Source organism: Lemur catta, chromosome 3, assembly GCF_020740605.2.
Source record: "Lemur catta isolate mLemCat1 chromosome 3, mLemCat1.pri, whole genome shotgun sequence".
In the NCBI taxonomy this organism is placed as follows: Eukaryota; Metazoa; Chordata; class Mammalia; order Primates; family Lemuridae; genus Lemur; species Lemur catta.
Window position 1 is genome coordinate 18,456,167 of NC_059130.1, and position 21,173 is coordinate 18,477,339.

General features: G+C 38.0%; 2 protein-coding genes across 5 annotated transcripts in view; both read right to left on the reverse strand.

Annotated features, from left to right (window-relative positions):
* Window positions 1-8,192: 8,192 nt before the first annotated feature.
* NRAS (NRAS proto-oncogene, GTPase) lies at window positions 8,193-18,467 on the reverse strand. The gene is made up of 8 exons (XM_045546885.1): window positions 18,360-18,467; window positions 17,728-17,855; window positions 15,772-15,950; window positions 12,879-13,038; window positions 12,168-12,291; window positions 11,783-11,824; window positions 10,961-11,684; window positions 8,193-8,807 (listed from the first exon to the last, which is right to left on the reverse strand). The coding sequence occupies exons 2-5, from the start codon at window positions 17,836-17,838 to the stop codon at window positions 12,172-12,174; spliced, it is 570 nt and encodes a 189-aa protein (XP_045402841.1). The 5' UTR covers window positions 17,839-17,855; window positions 18,360-18,467; the 3' UTR covers window positions 8,193-8,807; window positions 10,961-11,684; window positions 11,783-11,824; window positions 12,168-12,171.
* A 150-nt stretch (window positions 18,468-18,617) lies between these two features.
* CSDE1 (cold shock domain containing E1) overlaps window positions 18,618-21,173 on the reverse strand; it is a 37,870-nt gene continuing 35,314 nt past the window's right edge. For all 4 annotated transcript variants that reach the window (XM_045546883.1, XM_045546884.1, XM_045546882.1 and 1 more), the window contains 2 exons: window positions 20,326-20,458; window positions 18,618-19,952 (listed from right to left, as the gene is read on the reverse strand). In XM_045546883.1, the coding sequence (XP_045402839.1) occupies window positions 19,905-19,952; window positions 20,326-20,458 (181 nt within the window). In that variant the 3' untranslated portion in view covers window positions 18,618-19,904. The remainder of the gene's footprint in view (window positions 19,953-20,325; window positions 20,459-21,173) is intronic.

Consider the following 21,173-nt stretch of genomic DNA (forward strand, 5'->3'; position numbering starts at 1 on the left):
TCCCAGGGCCTTAGGTTTGCCTGCATTTTCTGGATAACACATATTTTAAAGACAGCATTATCATATCACAAATTAGATATGGGGATTAATGGAAAAGGAGATATGAGACTGAGTGTCAAGTTTCCTTGTGGGCAATTTTTAGGAAAGTAGTGTCATTCACTAAGATAAGGAGCACAAGAGGATGAACAGGCTTTTAAGGCCAAAGCCAATGTATTTGGCTTAACTCCTCAAAGTGGAAATATCCAGCAGGCAATTGGATATTTGGCTCTGGAGCTCAGGAGAGAAGGCTGAACTGGAGATGGATTTGACAGTCATCAGCAATGATATTGGTTAAAACTTTGATAATAAGTTACATCACGTTGAGAGAATGTGTGGAGGGAAAAGAATAGAGGGTCACAGGTGGAGTCTTAAGATAACCAGTATTTAAAAGTTGGTTGTAGACAGAGGAGACCACCAAAAGAAAGGTGAAATGTTAGGGGAGGAAAGAGAAGAACTGGGAACTACTATATCATGGAAATTGCAGGAGAAATGCAACCTGAAACTGAGTCACAGGGTTGAATGCTGTGGGACTTCATGAGAGGACAGAACACAGTCCATAGGCTTTGGCAAGTGGGAATGTTGGTGATCACTGTTGGCTCAGTTCAGGTCCTCCAAGAAGAAGATGCCAAGACAAGATTAGACATGCAAGAAACTTATTGGGGTAAAGCCTGTGAAGGATAAAGGGGAGAGAGCAGGTGTAGGCAGGGAGAGCTGTCAGATCACGTTGCTATGTAGGTCTGACACTTGTGAGAGGAGAGAGGGAAGGAAGGATGCCTGAGTAGAAACAGCCTCAGACTACAGACTGAGAAAAGAATGTTAGCCAGGCAATCAGAGAGTTGCCCAGCAAAGGTTGCCCAACAGAGTCCTGCTGCTGTGGCTTGAATGTGTCTCCCAAAAGTTCACGTGTTGGAAACTTAATTCCCAATGCAACAGTGTTGGGATATGGGGCCTAATAAGAGGCGACTGAGTCATGAGGGCAGGGTCCTCATGAATGGGTTAATGTCATTATCCAGGGAGTGGGTTAGTTATCATGAGAGTGGGTTGTTATAAGGCGAGTCTGGCCCCTAGTGTCTTTCTCTTTGTCTGTTGAGCTCTTCTGCCTTTTGCCCTTCTGCCATGAGATGACCCTTGCCAAATGCCAGTGTCATGCTCTTAGACTTCCTGGCTTCCAGAACTGTGAGCCAAATCAACTTCTATTGCTTATAAATTACCCAGTATGTGATATTCTATTATGGCAGCAGAAAAAGGACAAAAACACCTGCATAGAGCAGACTTGGCCCAACTCTAGTACCCTCACTATGTTCAGTCATTGATTGTGGGATGGGGAAGGTGGGTACTGAGCATGGCCTCAGGTTGGCAAATGAAAAGGTGTGGCCACAGTAAGTTGTCAGCCAGCTATACGCCTTGAAGCAGGTTCAAGAGCACCTGCTCCCACCTCTGTGGCCATCACAGTTGGAGAAGTTTTAGAGGAGTCATGGGAGTGGAGGCTTGATGGTTCTGAGAGTGAATGGGAGGTAAGGAAGTAGAGATTCTTCTTGTCTAATGATGTTGCAAAGAATGGAAGGAGAAAAAACAGTGATAGCTAGAGGAGAACTAGGGTCAAGGGAGCATATTTGTAGGATTTTGGAAATAGAAACAAGTAGATGGGGAAAAAATAAACATACAAAGAAAGTAGAAACTAATGTGAAGAACAGGTTTCTGGTTCTGGAGGACATGGAGGAGGTGGAAGAAAGACCCAGGTGAAAAGAGAGGGGAGACCTCTCTTTTTGAATCTGGAGTGAAGGAAGGGAGAAGGATGCAGACAAAGATATTTAATACTTTGAGGTAAGTTTGGGGTGTTCAAGTCCTACATTGTTATTTTTTTAAACTTTTTTAGCGTATTATGGCAGTGCAAATGTTTAGGTTACATATATTGCTACATTATTTTTTAAATTCTTGATTTATTGAGTAAATGAGTTAACAAATATAAAGTTGTTAGCATGTGGAGATGTCTAGAAAAAAGTTGGTTAAGTAATGGGGAAAAGGGCAGAATAAATTTAAAATTTTTACTGTCAAATTAAAAATGAGAAGAGGCTTGGCACAGTGGCCCACACCTGAGATCCCAAAGCTTTGGGAAGCTGAGGCAGGAGGATCACTTGAGGCTGGGAGTTCTAGACCAGCCTGGGCAACATAGTGAGACCCCATCTCTACAAAAAATTTTTTTAAAAATTAGATGGGTGTGGTGGTGCTTGCCTGTAGTCCTAGCTACTTGGGAGGCTGAGGTGGAGAGGATTGTTTTAGCCTAGGAGTTCAAGGTTGCAGTGAACTGTGATTGTGCCAGTATAGTCCAGCCTGAGTGACAGTGCAAGACCCTGTCTCTAAAAAAAAAAAAAAAAAAAAAAGGTAAAAAAAGAGAAGATCTCAAGAAATGCTCTCTTTTTGGGAATTCCACGTGATACAGGTTGAAAATATATGATTGATTATAGTATGATGAATTTCTAAAACTGTATGTATTCTATATTTTAGTGTTTAAAAATAATTAACAATTTATTTTTATTTTCCCATACAATTTGAAGTGAATTTGATTATAAAAAAGAACCAATTTCTTGGCTAAAACTCAGTGCTTAGTATGGTATATGGAAAAACAGGCACCCTCACCTTATATGTGGTTGGTGTAAGTGTAAGATTTTAGCTTTTCTGGAAAGAAATTTGGCAATATATTTATCAAAAACCTTAAAGAATATGCTTATCCATTGATCCAATGAGTTAATTTTTATGACTTTATCTTTTTTTTTATTTCAGGATATTATGGGGGTAGAAACATTTTGGTTACATGTTATGACTTTGCCTCACCCAAGCCGGGTTTGGAGGCGTGCCCTTCCCCCGATTCAATGCTCACCGCGTCCATTAGTTGTGAGTTTACCCACTCCCATCCCCCGGGCCCTCAATGAATATTACTACCGTGTGAGCATTTATGACTTTATCTTAAGAAAATTATTATAGAAGTACTCAAGGATATATTTCAAGAAAGTTAACTGTAGCCCAACCATTATAACAGTCAAAAAGAAGGAAAAACTTACATGTCTACAATAGAAGATTGATTAGTGTATGGCACAACCATAAAATAAAATGCCACACAATCATTAAAATGATATAGATGAATACATATTAACATGAAAAACATTCATGAAATTTTATTAGGGAAAATTATATTACAAAGATGTATGTATAGTATGCTCTTGTTTCTGTAAAAAAGAAAAGTATCAGTTTACATATCACTATAGGTATTGAAAACTGCACGGGCAACTTATACGGTGTTCTCTCTGAGTAGTGGGATGATGGTGATTTTTACTTTTTTCTTTTGGGTTATTTACATTTTCTACCATGAACAAGTGTTATTTTTATCATAAGGGAAAAACCTGAATTTAAAGCAAAACAAAACGAATCTCAGTCCTATCATTATCTGTACCCTTTAAGGAAAATGCCCGCAAATTCCCTTCAATGGGACAAATCTCTCTACTCATCCTTTTTCTTTAATTAAGCATGCTTTTCTTTAGGTACCAGTATATAAGATAAACTAGTCTCATTTAATTCTATTTTTGTTTTAGTTTTTGGTAAAAGTATTATTTTCTATGTCTTTTAAAAATTATTGGTGTGCAATATTTCAGCTATGTTATGGACCATATTGGTTGGAGCTAACGTAGAAACTTAACCACTGTTTAGAACATTATTTTAATGGAAAACATTCTGAGATCCAAATAACAAATAAAAAAACACTTTGTAAATGGGAGATTTCTTGTAGCTCACCGAGTTAGAGATACCTGAGGTTTTACTGGAAGCAGATGACACTTCACAGGAATGAACTGTACACAGATCATTGCATCCTGGCTCCTTTTTGTCCAGAAAACCCTTCTTTCCATTCATTCTGCTGTAGTAGGTCTCCCTCCCTGCTGTGAAACTTGCTGGGGCTCCCACCTCTTTCCAACCTGCTCTTCACGCTACCCCACTCAATGCCTCAGCGCCCACTGTGACTTGTGGTTCAGAAGACAGCGTACCAGAGGTTCTATGGGGCTCAGGGTCACCATTAGTAAACCCTCAGCTTAGTTCTTTGTTACATTGCTTCAGTGGGAGCAGTCCTGAGTTCAGTATATAACTTCCAGTTTGGAGATAAAACTTTTTTGCTAGCAGCAACTATGGACTTAAATCTCTGTCGCCCTGTTTGTGGTATATAACAATTACTTTATACGTAAGGAATGTGTTTTGGTTTGGAGCATAACCAAACCTGTGGAATGGTTAGGAATTTCATGGTATTTTACTGCATTCAGTCTCATTTTCCTGTCAGTAATAATTTCCCACACATGCCTAAAAATAAAGAAGTCAAATTTGTAAGATTCATCCTTTTCCATGAGACAAACGGACTTGAATGGAACTGAAATTCGGCAATTTGCTTTTAACAGAAGAATCTGTACTTCAGCAGTGTACTTTGTTCTGTTAGAGGAGAGAGGGAGACATGCCATGAGGTTTGTCCAATTAAAACGGTGCTTGATGCTGTTATAAGTTATAGTTATTTCATTTTTTTTTTTTTTTTTGAGACAGAGTCTCCCTTTGTTGCCCTGGCTAGAGTGAGTGCCGTGGCATCAGCCTAGCTCACAGCAACCTCAAACTCCTGGGCTTAAGCAATCCTCCTGCCTCAGCCTCCCGAGTAGCTGGGACTACAGGCATGTGCCACCATGCCCGGCTAATTTTTTTTCTATATATATTTTTAGTTGGCCAGATAATTTCTTTCTATTATTAGTAGAGACAGGGTCTCGCTCTTGCTCAGGCTGGTCTCGAACTGCTGAGCTCCAGCGATCCGCCCGCCTCGGCCTCCCAGAGTGCTAGGATTACAGGCGTGAGCCACCACGCCCGGCCCTAGTTATTTCATTTTTAACTTATATTTTTTATAGATAAGGTCTCACTCCATCTCCCAGGCTGGAGCACAGTGGCATGGAGCACAGGTCATTGCAGCTTTGAATTCCTGGGCTCAAGTGATCCTGCTGCCTCAACCTCCTCAGTAGCTGGGACTACAGGCACACGCTGCCATGCCCAGCTAAGTTTTCCACTTTTTATAAAAACTGGGTCTCGCTATGTTGCCCAGGCTGGTCTTGATCTCCTGGGCTCAAGTGATCCTCCCGCCTAGGCCTCCCAAAGTGCTGGGATCACAGGCGTGAGCCATCACTCCTGGCCCTGTGATTTTTGTTTTGGTTTGGTTTTTATTGACATGTATTAAATCATTTAATTTTCACAATAATCTTTTGAGGAACTATTATTACTTCCCTGTTACAGTTGAAGAAATTCAAGTACAGAGAGATTGACTTGACCAAGGTCACACAGCTAATAAGTAGTAGAGGTGGAACTGAAGCCAAGGTATTCTGGCTGCAGAGTGGGGACTCTTAAGCATTGTGTCGTACACTGCCTCACTATTGCACAGAGTGCAATGAACATGACTGTGTCTGTAGAATGTTGGGTTCTGGGCTAGACATGCGGATGTGATCTAGTGATTCCCAGCTTGATAGATGGCTGTAAAAGTGGATTGGTGAAGTCAAGTGGTTTTTAGGTTTTTATACTTTTACTTATGAAATCTTTTTCAAACTAAATCTTGAATGAAAGCCTAAAATGAAAAAGATGAAAGTGGAACTGATCTGATGTGAAACTTTCTGGGAACTCCCACCTCTTTCCAACCCGCTCTTCACCCCACCTCTTCCTTCTCCCATGCAGTGGGGGTGCAAGGGAGGAAGAACAGAGCTGCAACCACTCAGCCTCTCTTGAAAATCTCCTTTGTGAGACTCCAAGGGCTTTGAGCAGCACAGTTTGAAAACTACTAGTGAATCAAGAAGAGCTCAGATTCTGAAAATCAGGAAACTGGGGTTCAAATTTTAGATAAAACCAATAAATTTTTAGGGGGTTCAGTTTCTCATCAGTAAAATGGAGATCATTCCTGTTTGACATGGTCGTTATGAAGGATTAAATGAAATGAGGTATGTAAAGCCCTTTGAAATTTTGAAGCAATATATAAATATTTGTTTCTATGGAGCCTTGACTTAAAAAGGAGAGGCCCAAGTGGCAATGAGATGTGAGACAGTATGTGGTGCATCTTGGATAGCCTATTCTCAGGAAAATCAGGGAAAGAGGTGACTGTGGACAGTGGCCAGCGGCCGGCAGCAGGAATACTGAGGCTAAGCAAGTTATGTCAGAGTAAATACCGTCCTTTGCCTCTAAGACAATCACCAAATTGCAATTTTGCTTTAGAAATTTCTAGGGAGACTCAGTACAATATAAAAGTTTAATAAAGAAACAATGCTATCTGATTTACTGAGGAATGCTAAGAGCAGCACAGGAACTGGGCATGCAATAGGTGTTCGATAAACACCTGCTAAAGGAATTAGGAAGGAATGTCCTTAGGAAAATGTACTGACCCAGTGTAACAAAAACATTTTGTTAGGGCTGGTGGCTAGGCGTCACAGGAGAACCCAAATATGGTTCTTTTAGAGGAACATAGGCCTTGGTGACTTCAGTTCATATGTCATTCTAGAGTTTCATTTTGGACTTTAATATTAAATGTCTGCCAGGTGCGGTGATTCACGCCTCTAATCTCAGCAGTTGGAGAGCCCAAGGCAGGAGGAATGCTCGCGGCCAGGAGTTCGAGACCAGCCTGGGCAACATAGTGAGACCCCGTCTCTACAAAAGAAAAAAAAAAGAGAGAGACTAAATTCATTCTTTTAGTTTGAAAAATACACTCCCTGCTCCTACCCCCACACATCAATAGTTAGTAAACAATTTTGGTGCAAATGTGAAGTAAATCATGTGGTAGAATACAAAGGCTCCAAATAAGAACTGTCAGTTCACTAGGTCAACTTCCAGATTCCATCAATCTGAACATGTTTATGTTTCTGGTGGCAATGGAAAGAGCATTTGTTACCTCCATTTTGCTATGTTCCCAAAGTTCCAGTTTTCTTTTATTAAGGTAAAGGGCCAATTTCATTGCCCAGTTATTTTAAAAGCATAACAGCATACCCTTCCCATTTGGATACTGGACATTGTTTTCGTGCTCTTGCATCATGGAACTGGACATTGTCAGGCAGTTTTGCAAAATGATCACTAGCAAGGCCTCTTGGCCTCTTTTCATGTATTTATGGATATCAAATAACTCATGCAACTATGTTGGCCTTTCAGTGACCTTGAGTATTGCTTGTTATGAGAACAGACTAGCACAGGGATGCATAGGAGGTCCACTCATATTCCAAACAAGCTTCTTTTTCATCATTTGCCTTTCTGTAGCTTTATTTTGCTGAACATTATAGCTGCTCTCATCAGAAAAAAATATCCTTTCTTCCTTTCCTTTTTTCAGTTATTGGAGGGTCAGATATTAGCAGAACATAATATCTGACATGAGCCCTAGGTGATAGTTTAAGGGAGAAATGTTTTAGATACACAAAGTCCATAATTCTTTTCCATAAACATTTTATAATTAAAATATTTGTACTTTCTAGTAGTCCTATCTAGATAAAAATATTTTGTCACTTAAATTAGGCTTTCTCAAGCTTAATTTAGACAAATATTAATGACTTCCCTACCTTTTTAAGGAAAAAGGTGAAAAAATTTTTTGATAAGTCTTTGATAGAATAAACCAAGGTCCCCATAATTACAGTATTCCAGTGTAGGTGAAAAAGTCTAGGTTTAAAATCATTTTTTAATTTTTTCTTCTTCTTCTTCCCCCACCCAACCTGCTTCAGAGAAAGAAATCATTCTTTTATAAGATTGGGAAACCTGAGATATCCTAATTCAACTCCCCTATTTTTCAAATGAAGAAACTGTAGGCCAGAGTAGTAAAATTATATTGGAACTCAGGTTCCCTAGCCCCTAGACCAATGCTCTTCCAATTAATACCAAGATTGCCAGATTGTGCAGTAATGCAAAAATAGAACAAAAGATCTCCAATAGCAGTTTTAAGTGTTTTGTATTAATGTATACAAATTTGACAAATAGCTATGAATCATCCCCAAGGTAATAATTTAAAGCAGGCTTTGACACATTTCAAAAAGGAACTAAGATCTTCCAATACTGTCCAAATATCACATTCAAAAGTCTGAAATTAATATTAGCTTTGTATAAAGGGACTTCAGTGAAAAAAAGAATTATGACTAAGCCAAGAACTTCCAGTTTTTATTTTTAAACATTATTTAACAAGAAAAACATTCAACCAAATTTTTAAAAATTAGGATGATTAATTTATAATAAAATAATCAACTTAAAATAACAGCCCTTTCATTTAGGGCCAAGGAGGCCAATAGTTCCCATTTAAACAGCAGAATTGCACAATTGATATTTTAACCTGTATTTGATGGCACTGAAATATAAAAGTCATACAACTTCCACTGCAACCCCCCCCCCCTCCAGAGTAGAGTTCATACAATTGCATCTTAGGTCAGTACTCAGGCTTTTAAAAATCATTTTACATTTTGAAACATAATAACAACCACTCTGATAACGAGAATACTTTTAAAACAATTCTTATAGAAAAAAAACACCTTAAAATAATTTTGTGGCACATTAGACTGCTTAAAGAAACAGCAAAGATGAAAAATAATGTACAAGAATTATAGTCCCTTGTTTACAGAAACCATCCAAATAAAATATTTTCCCTAATTAATTATCCTTGCTTCTTATAATTTATTAGCAGAGATGAATCACAAGAAGCAGAATGCACCATTTTTTGGTTCTTGGTTGTAGCTGCCAGCTTGAGTTCATGACTGTAAATATAAAGCAAAATATGATTATACTCACAAATTCTGGAATGGGAAAAAAAACCAAAATATCTTTTTAAAGTGTTTCTCTAGCCTTGCTTTCAAGTCATGACAAAAATTCACAGCAGTTTAAAGGATGATGAAAGACTAAACATGGGGCCCACTAAATGAAATTGAGATTTTACTTATTATGCTCCTAAAGTAAAAATTGTAATGAGTATGATACTGTATTACTAAGTAACATTCTACAGTAAGCTTCTGGAGAAAATACAGCGTTTAACAGATTCATTTACAGATTAGGCATGGTAGCCTTTAGACAGAACATCTTATTTTCACACTCTTGAACATGCAACCTTTAAAAAAAACAAACATAAAGGAATATGTAATTTATGACAGCTGGCCAGGCACTTAACTTTGGGAAAGAGATTTTCAGATTTTGAGGTAAACTAGAATTATTTTCAGCAATCACAAACATATTCTAAAAACCACATTTTATACCACACTGAAGTTATTCAGTCTTAATTATAAGTTTGTCATCCTTTTGGGCCAAAACTCACACCTATGTGTAACTTGTTAAGAAGTGATTTAAAGAACATTTTCAAGTCTGAATTTTAGCCCCATTTAGATACTTCTGTGCTTAGAACATACTTGAGAAAACTATAAGGTACATACATACAAGGGCTATCGGCAGGAGAGCCCACGATGAGTAACTGTCTTTCTTGCTAATTTGACATTAAATTTAATAGACTTTTTAGAAAAAGAGTCACATTGCCAGTCATAGACACATTAAAAAGAACATGATTGAGGTCATAAGCCTCAGTCTAGCTTCAGGAAAATCACAGGGCAATCATTGCTCCTAAAGGAGCAGAAACAAAGAGGCAGAGTTTCTGTTTACGGATGATGGCAGTACTGTGAAAGCTCCCAGAATCAGCACTGAGGAGCACAACTCTCTGGGTTGATTATGCTCTGGCACAGTGTATATTTCTTTCCCTCTTCTGAATTCATTTCAATGTAATATGGAGTTTGCTTAATAAATGAAAATTCATATTAGAAGATGGAGGACTTAAGTATTTACACATTAAAAGACCAAAACAGGAAGTAGCAATTTTGCAATTAGTCTTTTATCAAAAGTTATCCAAGTCTAGTCTATTTTTCATTAAAATTACCAGGGTATTATCTGCAAATAGAAATGTCAAGCTTCCAAATCCTAATTATCATTATATTTTCCATTCCTGTCTCAAATAGCAGTTTCAATCTAAAGACGGCTACTTCTTGCTTTGAACAAACTCATCAGCTTAGTTTTAAACCCTCCAAAGAACATTATAATCTGTTTTAAACACTCCCAAGAACATTATAAATAAAGAAAATTTAAAACATTTTCCTCAAAAAAAAATGAGAAAAAAATATTGGCTTAATTTAGAGTTCCCATGTGGCTAAAAAAAAAGGGTCTAAAGACTTCTAAGCCGACCCTCCATAGGATACCAAGTTTTTCCAGTCATGGTATAAAGGTTTGTTCTAACTGACCTCTTCTTCCCTTGTAGAGCTAACAGCAAGCACCCAGCAAAATTATTAGCTTGAGTTACTGGTGCAATGAGCAAATGTGGAAGAATTTCTCTCTCTGTGATGCTAACTGGCTTGTTCAAGTTTTGAAACTATGACCCTGGTCCATTAGCACCATGCTTTACTCAACTGAAACAATCAAGCCCCTATTGCTGTGGGGTGAGGGGTTTAGAGTGGGGAGAGAAGTAGATTGAAGGCAATTATCTACATCATTAAGATACCATGATATATAGTCAAAATGCAATTTGTCTGTTAATATACTATACTTGAGGTTTGAAAATCATTGATCATAGCTACTAAATACTACTACACCAAGTTTTTACAATATTAGAACACCTGCAAATGTAGAGCTTTCTGATATAAATCAAATTTGAATATGAATGGAAGTTCATTGATCATTAGATTACCATTAAGCTAGAAGAAACAACCTACATACATTTTATAGGTAGTAACCTATAAAAAAGTGGAGATTAGGTAAAAATTAAGTGAAATTATTCAATTTTTAGTTTCATCCTTCTCGTGGGAAAGCCCCAAAACAGGCCTCTGGAAAACCAAATTCATACATGTACGAAATATCATCTGCTATCATATAGGTATACCTTTTCCTCAAAGGTAGATAAGTCATAGGCATATCTCAGACATTCATTTTCATGCATAATTATTTTTGAGACATCTGTTCCACTGAAGTATTGTAAAGGAAGTCTACAAACCACTTCTAGGAAAAAGGCACTTCATTGTGAAAGTTGGATTTAATTAAAGTTGAGAAGACTAGGATGGACTCAAAAGTCAGTATTCACCTTTGTATTTATGAATACAGAGCAGATGCCAATTTATAGAATATAGCTGATAACATTACAAACAAATCAAACAGCAAGATTAACTATATTCTTGGCAAAACAGTAATTTATGACATTTCTCCAAAAACTAACATAGTTCTAAGTTCAACAGTAAAAAGAAAAAAATCACCAGCAGTTGCTACTTTAGAGCTCAAGACACTGTTTTCAACAGAATTTCATGTCTATAGTTTGGTTCTCTGTTTCAGAGCACAAATTGCTTTTCAGATGAAAAACCTGGGGTGGTGGAGGTGTATTTGTGTGTGCCGGGGAGAACCAAGGGCAGAAAAATACCAGGGAGTAACAAGAGGTGCGTTTCTCTGGTCAGACAACCAAGTGAGGAGGTAGTTATTCTGAGAACTTCTCAACTAGAGAATATTGTACTGATCTACTGAGAGTTGGGGAAGTAGCAGGAGCTTCTTTGTAAGACTGAAGATAGCAACAGGAATACTTCTCCTCCAGGGAAGTCAGGACCAGGGTGTCAGTGCAGCTGAAATAAAGATGGAATTCATATAAGTGACACACACAGACTATAAGAAAAACAAATTTAAGATATTAACATGAATTATGTTTCCAAACTTGTCCTACCTTGAAAGTGGCTCTTTTCTGATGACAGAACTTTAAAAGTATCTGTAAGAAAAGAACACACACCATTTCATTATCATTCAGCTTTGATATAACAATCCTTCAAATTTCTGGATAGTACCAAAAATATGGTATGCATTTATCACATAAATAATGTCTTACTATTTATAATGTTACCAAAAATATAAATATGTCTGTAGAATAATTGTTTTGAAAATAGTTCAGATCTCAGAACTTTCAGAAAGGGTGCCATGAGGAAAATACAAAGAACAGAGTATGCAGAAACTCTGTTAAATAACAACATACAGGCAGTAACACTAACACTCCTCCAAATTGCCTGAGACTAAATACTAAGATTTACAATTATGTCAAAAAACCATAAGCTCACCTTGTTACATCACCACACATGGCAACCCCATACAACCTTGAGTCCCATCATCACTGCTGTTGAGTTTTTTCATTCGGTACTGGCGTATTTCTCTTACCAGTGTGTAAAAGGCATCTTCGACACCCTATTAAAAAAATGAATGAAAGAACATGATAAAGACAGCTCAACTGACATATTCCAAATTGTAAGCTCTCTCTCATTTGTGTTTCTTAATGTGGATTTAAAATTCCAATTACCAACTTAATAGCTGATAAAATAGAGTGATTTAGGAAGAGGACACTAAACTTAGCATTCTTATTGAATCACATGAACAGGCTGATAGCTGATGTAAAAATGGTATATTTTACAAAAAAACATTTAGGGTAAGGAAAAAGGATAATGTGGGAAATAGATACAGAACTACCAGATCTAAAAATTTTATTCAGGAGACTTAAGCCCTGAACAATGGCTGGTATTGATGGAGAAAGAACTAATGTTTATAAATATTTTTAATCAAGGGTCTCCATTAGAAATGCTTGTGGATGCTAAAGTGGGAGTAAAAATGCCATACTAGAATATTAAGTTCATTTTTGGTTTAAACCGAAGAAAAAAAAATAGAACATTTAAAAATCCATAACAACAAAGAATGTGGATCACATCTCTACCAGAGTCAATCAACTTATCTTCTGTCTTAAACAAACCCTTGCACAGATGCTGAAAGCCCTACTATACCTGTCTGGTCTTGGCTGAGGTTTCAATAAATGGAATCCCGTAACTCTTGGCCAGCTCGTGGGCTTGTTTTGTGTCAACTGTCCTTGTTGGCAAATCACACTTGTTTCCTACCAGCACCATAGGTACATCATCTGAATCCTTTACTCGTTTAATCTGCTCCCTAAAAAAGGGAATATATTATCAGAATATAAGTAAAACAAATTTTTAGGAAGGAATAAACAGCTAGGGCAAAAAAGAAACCAGCAAATTGTATATAGCCCTATTAGCTTCTAATATTGAGTTTCGCTTTTTTTCTAACAATTATAGAAGACCTTATAATAAGGAGACTGGTTTAGACTTGATGCAGCAGCCACAGGGAAGCCTTCAGTACCAGTTTACCTTCTATTGGAAGTGAAGGGATATTTTAGGATACATGCCCTAAGTAGGCTCCTGAATTCTCCAAAGAGCTTGGCTCTGGATTTAATTGCCAACTAGAAATCACACTCTAAATTAAGCTTTGAAGTAAAAAAGTAAAACTCACTGCCTTTAAAAAACTTTTTGAAGTTCCCTTGGGAGTGACAGTATTTAATGGAAGACAGTCTAGAGCTTTTCAAGATGGGTGGTGCCCAAACATTTTCTTCAAACAAAATTGTAGCTGGAAGCCCAAGATATAAAATAGAAAACACAAGAACTGCTCTCAGTCAAGGAAGGGTGAAGGATCTGTAACTCCCAACTGACAGCACCCGCTTCAATGACACGCAAGACGTACCATACAGCATAGCATAACATAGAATCTATTACTCTAGATTTCTTTTGACCAACACTGTCTAACAGAACTTTTTGCCATGTTGGAAATGGTCTATATCCTTGCTGTCCAACATGGTAGCCACTAATCACATGTAGCTACTGAGCACTTGAATAAGTCAGTCACTAACGTGGGCAAGGAACTAATTTTTAAATTTTATTTAACTTAAATGTAAATAACTACATATGGTTGTGGCTACCATACTGCACAACACTGCTCTAGGCTCTATCCTTGGATTACCACAAAGTCATATACCTGAACTGCATTCCACTGGCTATTTGCACAGCTTGTGTGCTGGTGTGATGGCAATAGCCTACATTAAGGGATAATGAGACAGCCTAAAGTACCTGCACCATGTCATTGGTACATTACTACTGTTCTTTAACAACACTCTTTGAAGATCCATGAGAAAATTTCCTTCTAGTCAAAGTATAATCCTGCTTCTTCTGAGCAACTGATTTGCCCTCAGCATACAGATACTGAATGTTTCAGCTAGCTATTTCCATTTTCATAACAGTTGCCAAATTTATAGTCTACCTTTGGAAGGTCATTGGCACTTCATGCACATAGTTACAGAATAACTGTTTTAACTCCTTACCTTTATTTTCTCTTTGCCTCACTTCTTAAGTCTATTTTTCAATAAATTTACCTTGTTATATGCATTTTTATAAGATGTTTTAAATACTCTTTGCCTTGGTGTAGGGCAGAAGTAGAAAAATGAATAAATGCCTTGTAAGGAACAAGAAAAATGACTTCTAGAAATTCAACAAATATTTATTAGATGCTTGTCAAGTGTTGGGTATTTTATTAAGTACTGTTATTATTTTTAGAGACAGATAATGGGAAATAGAGTAGGTTTAGAAGAAAACACTCAGATCTGGACCAGTTTGCTTCTGAGAGTGGACATCTTCATATGGATGGAAAATAAGCCAGGACTCAAGGCCGTAGGCAGAACACCTGAATAGCATTTACTTTGTGCCAGGATCGGTTCTGAGTAATTTACAAATTTATTAACTTGTTTAACCTTCACAACAACTCTATGAGGTAGGTACTATTATCTGCATATTATAGATAAGTAAACTGAGACACAGAAATTTAGCAGTTTGCCCCGAAGTCACACAGCTAATAAATGATGGCACCAAGTTTCAACCCAGGCGAAGTCCATATTCTTAACTATTATTCTGCTTAAAGAATACTAAACTAAGAAAAAGGAGCCCTGGGATTTTGGTCCTGGCTCTGCTTCTAATATCATGACATCAAAACCTAACAGACCACCTTCTGAACTCTATTTCTGATTCTGTAAAATAAGAATGTTGTACTAGAATTTTTTATGGTCCAATCTAGCTTTGAAACTGTATGGTTCTATGGAGAAAGTCCATCTTTACATTCCTTTGCCCCATTTTCATCTTTACTCCCCATTTGTTTTTTCTCTATCATTCTTTGTATTACTTACGTAAGGATGTTTCTTAAAGGTGTTTTCCTCTCTAAAATTCCTTTGTGATCTATTACAACACCTCTAGTTTGTTCTGTTTTTTTTTTTCATTAAAAGAGCTGGGATCTTGGTTGGTCACCCAGGCTGGAGTACACTGATATGATCATAGCTCATTGCAGCCTTGAACTTCTTTCTGGGCTCAAGCAATCTTCCCACCTTAGTCTCCCAGAGTACCAAGTAGCTGGGACAGGCCTACAGGCACAAGCCACCAGGCTCAGCTAATTTTTTTTTTTTTTTTTTTTGAGACAGGGTCTCACTATGTTGCCCAGGCTGGTTTAGAACTCATGGCCTCAAGCGATCCTCCGCCTCAGCCTTGAGTGGCTGGGATTACAGGTGTGAGCCACTGTACCCGACTTCAACACCTAGTTCTGAATCACTCCCAGTAGCAAGCTTCATTTATGTATTATCAAGAATTATGATGACAGAATATTATATAAGATAAATTCCAATATTTACTTTCAGTAATTACCCTAGATTATCAATGTCAAACAACCTAAAACCAACTCCTTACATAATTAGAAACGTGTATCTTCCCTAGTATGGTATCCTTATTTCCCCACAAAGCTTCAGAACACAGTTAAAGATCATCTTTCCAGAAAAAAGAACACTCCTAGTACCTGTAGAGGTTAATATCTGCAAATGACTTGCTATTATTGATGGCAAATACACAGAGGAAGCCTTCGCCTGTCCTCATGTATTGGTCTCTCATGGCACTGTACTCCTCTTGTCCAGCTGTATCCAGTATGTCCAACAGACAGGTTTCACCATCTATAACCACCTGTTTTCGGTAAGAATCCTGGGGGTGTAGAGGGCATGGGGTCAGGGAGGGAGGGAGATTCAATTTTTATTAAAAACCACAGGGAATGCAATGCTATTGCCAATGTTAAATAAGCTCCTAACTATTCAAGTCCATTTCTGTCTATCTGGTTTGTTCCTCAAGCTGTTAATATATAATCACAAACAGAAACTACTTAATGTCACCCTAATGAAAAAAATCGCATATCCCATAGGCCTGCAGAAAAGTATATGTGGAACCCCCTGTTCTTGGAAAAGATGAAGGAAAAAAAAAGGTAATTCAAATGATAGCTCTACTGCACTCAGAAAACTAGAGATTAAGTAACAGTGTATTTTACTAAGCTATGAATTGGACTGTTTCATTTGTGCTGTTCATTTTACTTTAAAAAGTCCCAACATACCTCCCACAATTACAACCTAGCTTTACATACAGCATCATTTGTGTTTATGACTAAATATACAAATACCTTTTGCTTCAGGGAAGATTATAATTCCAAAACTTTTTCTCATGACAGATTGTATCTTTGGGAAATATTCCTGAATCAAATTCTTAAAGGCAGAGTTATAATTAATTCCTCAGGAAGAGAGCTATGCATAGATCATATAAAAAATACTTCCAATTTGGCTTTAAGGCAACAATTTAACTTATATTTTAGTAATGTCATCACACTTTGGAGAACTCTCTAGAGTACTGGAAATGTTCCATACTGTGATCTGGGTGGTAGTTACATGAGTGTATACAAATGTAAAAAGTCACTGAGTTGTAGCCATAACATTTATGTATTTAACTTATAAATTACTCCTCAATAAATAAAACTCTGAAAATATTCAATTAAAACATTAAAAATTTAATATAAAAATATTAAAGCTGTTAAGCCTGAAATAAAGATTTTGCCAAGAATTAGCAACCAATATTTAATAATGGCTACTATTACAGTTAGTTTAATGAAACACTCAGTAGCCAGATGGTAGGAAAGTCAGGGTGTGGATTAAAGTACTCTCTAGAGTTGGACATTTTTAAGTTGAACAAAATCATAAAACCTCTTCTTTAAAGGGCCTTAGATGCCACTTACTGAAGACAATCTGTAACATGAACTTCCACAATAACTACAGAATCCTTAAGTACTATTAAGCAGTGCTTCACCATTCATAAATAATTTAAACACATTATTTGATTTTTCACATCTCTGTGTGGTAGGCAGGACAAGTTTGTAGTAATTTAATACATGAAGAAAATGAGGCTTAGAGAGATTAAGTGATTTGGTGAATATCACGTAACTAAATAAAGTGCAAACAGGGACCAAAATTAGACAGTGACTCAAAATTTCAAGTTCTTTCTACTCCAACCCACAGTCTCAGCTGCTTTAACTAGCTAAGAAATGAAAATTGAAGAACACTCAGATCTCTGAATCCTTTATCTCCATCCTGCTATTATTTCCCACATGATCAGTCTCTCTACTATGGCCTGCTTCTCATTTAATAGAGCTGTCATACATAAAAAAACTAATTCATATATGAAGGAGCTCAACAGTGAGTATGCAACAGTTTACAGAACTGTTAAAAATTGCATAAGCTATTTAGAAAATCTTCAGTAGCTAATGAAAATGAACTATTCTTTAGAAACATGGAAGGCTTCACTTACTGTTTTACTGAGCGCAATAACTTTTTACTTTCTCTCCTCTTATTCCTTTAAACTGAACACTAGATAAAGGCTATGGGTAAGGGTAAACCGAAAGTGAGAACTAGGGTCAGGTCAGCGGAAGACCACTGAGCCTCACCTCTATGGTGGGATCATATTCATCTACAAAGTGGTTCTGGATTAGCTGGATTGTCAGTGCGCTTTTCCCAACACCACCTGCTCCAACCACCACCAGTTTGTACTCAGTCATTTCACACCAGCAAGAACCTGTGGGAAAGCAGCAATTAGGGTTAATTGGCGAGCCACATCATCAGCACTTCAAAGCTTTCTATAATCAATAGTAACTAAAACAAGAGTTCGAAATGGATCGGTTCCATACACGTGACCCTCCACTTGGTTCTTAAAATGATTCAGGATCACAAAAATACTTGCAGGTTAGTGTGGGCCTCAGATTTCTGGAGTATATCCTTCTAGCAACCCCCACCCTTGTCTATTTTTCAACAGTACTTGGGCCCCGCCCTCAGCCTAAGGTAAAGGAAACCCCCCTTCGCACCACTCCTGCAAGTCTTCTCAGCTCTAGGGGGCGGCCTCCAGGACGCGACCCCATCCCACTCCCCCTTCCGTCTCCAAATATCTCCCCTCGTAGGGCTCAAAACGAAGGACCCCCGCCCAAGGCCTTTGTCTCCAGTTCGTAGATTCCGCTCGATTCCTGGCAATCGGTGAGACTCCGGTACGTCCCAAAGCCGAATGCTACGCGCGCCAGAACCTTACCTTGAGCTCCGCTGCCTCCGCTTCGGATGGATTTGGGACCACAACCGGGAAAAATGTTGGAGACCCCGGAACCGCCATGAACAGCCCCCACCAGGGAGCGGCACTTCCGGCCCCGCCCGCTACGCAATCACTCGGCGCCTCAGGCGCTGGAGTCCCCGCCCCGGCCACGTGGGCCCCAGACCCAGGAGTCACGCGGCAGGCCGCGCCCAGACCCGCCCCTCCCACACGGGACGTTTCAATAATGAAGGCGCTAGGTGCTAGTGTCTCAAAAATCAGTAAAACTTTATTTGCTTCCATTCTTTCGCCATTAACAGAAAACTGGAGAAAGCAAAACCGTTTTGTGTTTACAAAGATAAATGGCCTCTTTACCCAGAGATCAAAACCTCAAACGACAAGGGGGAAGATAAAAGCGCCCTCCCCCACATCCCCTGAGCTGACCCTTGTCATCTTAGACAAAGCCTTCATTCAGTCCACTGGCCAGGGACCCTGTATATGGCCAATTCAAGATAAGGGCCAAGAAATCAGACCCATCCGTTCCCGTGATATAAAGTCGAACAGAAGCTACACCAAGGGTCAAGTGTCTGTATTTTACAGGACACAGGAACCAGGCGGCTACTTATAAAAAAAACAAGATTCATTTCAGGCACAACTTTTTTATTTTTTTTTTTCGTTTTGTTTTTAAATCAGTAAAAGAAACTGGGTCCTAGAAGCTGCAGTGATCTAAGCAGCAGCAAGTTTGTGCATTCATTTTTTTTGTTTTTGTTTAAATACGTTTAAATTGTCACACTGCTGGCAAACCTCTTTTGCATGAAATTCTGCACCATACATACTAATTGTAGTAAAGTTACCCCCCATCCCAGGCAGGAAAAAAAAAACAAAAAAAAAAACCCCACTACTCTGGAAGATAATTTTCACTGAAATCTAAGCAAACTTTGTTAAGTGGATTGTGACAAGATTATAAATGGTATGAAAAATAACATTTTAACATTTGGCCATCAACTTTAAGAAAATGGTTCACCTATACAAATTTTTGTAATTTTTAAAAGGTAATATAGTCTACCCTCATATGGTCCTCAGAATTAAAGCATAATGAACAGGAAAGAAAAGGGAAAGAATGCAACTGAGTGCTAAGGCAGAACATCTTGCCAGAAGTAATTAATGAAGGTAGAGTATATACTAAATATCAAGTGCAGAATTTCATAGGGCCAACAAGATAACAGTCTATATTTTTCACTTACACAGGCGAAGTGGATTTTGCAATTACCAGTTGCGTTAAATGCACCAAATAAAGCTCCTAAAATTGATACTATAAGGCGCCACCTTAAGTTTTCCAGGCTGCAACTGTGCATAATTTTAAAATGGTTTTCTTAAATTTATTTATTTTTTTTAAACATAACACGAGGAAGGTGTTAAAACTGGTGTAATAGCTCAATAGAATAAGTATTCCAGATTTGGGGAGGGATGAAGAGGGAGATATTCAGAACCCTTCACCAGAATCCCCCCAACTTGATCATAGTGGATTAATGATGTGCTTTGTGGATGTGGTTAGTCAATGACACCAGCTTGACGGATCTTTCTTTCTGCACCAAATCCCTGTGAATAAATAAAATTGAAGTTAATGACTTGGGTACATGAAAATCACAGTATATTCACCCATTCCAAAATGAACTTTATAAAAGCATTATTTTAAATCACCTTAAGCACTACCACTTCTTTCCCAGAGGAGAAAATCTATATAGTAAGCCCTCCTGACCCACTGCTTAAGCTATGTTCAAAGTATAATATTAGGAAAAGCAAGAAATGTGCTTGTTATGGTAAGCAACCATTACATTACAGGCTGATGTAAGTCCTAACCAGTTATAAGCAGTACTGAAACTCCTTGCTTCATTAAGCTCTCTGACCTTAATGAAGGTCAGAGAGGTCCTGTTGAAAAAGGACCTCCCCCAATCCTTGTATGGCCTCATACCATTGAGTTATCTGGTCCCCTTGGCTGACGAAGAACCATTAGGCGAGGAGCACTGGCATCATCCAGGGTAATGTTCTTCAAGCGATTGACCAACCTATCAGGTCTAGGAGCTGCAACAGCTTTGGGGCCTTCGCTGCAACAAAGTCAAGAGGTGAGAAGAAGCAACACTTGTTGGGAATAAAGTAAGCACTTGCAGAGAAATGTTTCTACCTAACTGCCCAAATGAGTCACTTTTAATGAGGGGAACTCTTGCTTCATCTAGCCAGCTAGAAAAACAAGACAGACAAGTTTGTTTATATATTATTTTCCCCAACTCAAGGTTCCAACTGCATAGGGCCTGGAAGAAATATTTGGGGGAGGGTCAACCCTAGCTGGTCTATAACCAGAGAGATTAGTTCCACAGATGCATAAAACAGACAGCAGACGTGAAAAACCTTAGAAAAGTGAAATATGAAGAAACAGTTCCCGAGATTCCCAGCTTCTCTCATGGTAACAATTCTGAGATTAAAACAACAAAAACAGCACGAGAGTCAGGACGGCTAAGCTATAAAAATTAGAGTTTTAAGCAGCATATAACCTCTAAATGGCTTAATGGAAGAAAAGGAACTAAGCAGAATTCTTTAAAAAGAAGGACTACTTAATCTATTTTTATATTTAAGATTTATAGCTTAACGTAGTGTTAGCATAGCACAAACACAGTTCCTTCCTGTTTCACTGAGCCACGTCTATGAGAATGAAGGTGAGACAATGAATAAAGGTAAAGAAGACTGTACCTGAAGTAGGAAATATCAAAAAACAACCAAAAAGTGACAGAAGAGGGGAAAAAGCTAGGCATGGGAAAAAGGCAG

Coding starts and splice junctions, on each gene's coding strand:
- NRAS (XM_045546885.1), bottom strand. CDS start 17,838: ATGACTGAGTACAAACTGGTGGTGGTTGGAGCAGGTGGTGTTGGGAAA. Junction 15,951..17,727: donor AATATGATCCCACCATAGAG/GTGAGGCTCAGT, acceptor CTACACCCCCAG/GATTCTTACCGAAAACAGGT. Junction 12,292..12,878: donor CCTCAGCCAAGACCAGACAG/GTATAGTAGGGC, acceptor TTTTTTTAATAG/GGTGTCGAAGATGCCTTTTA.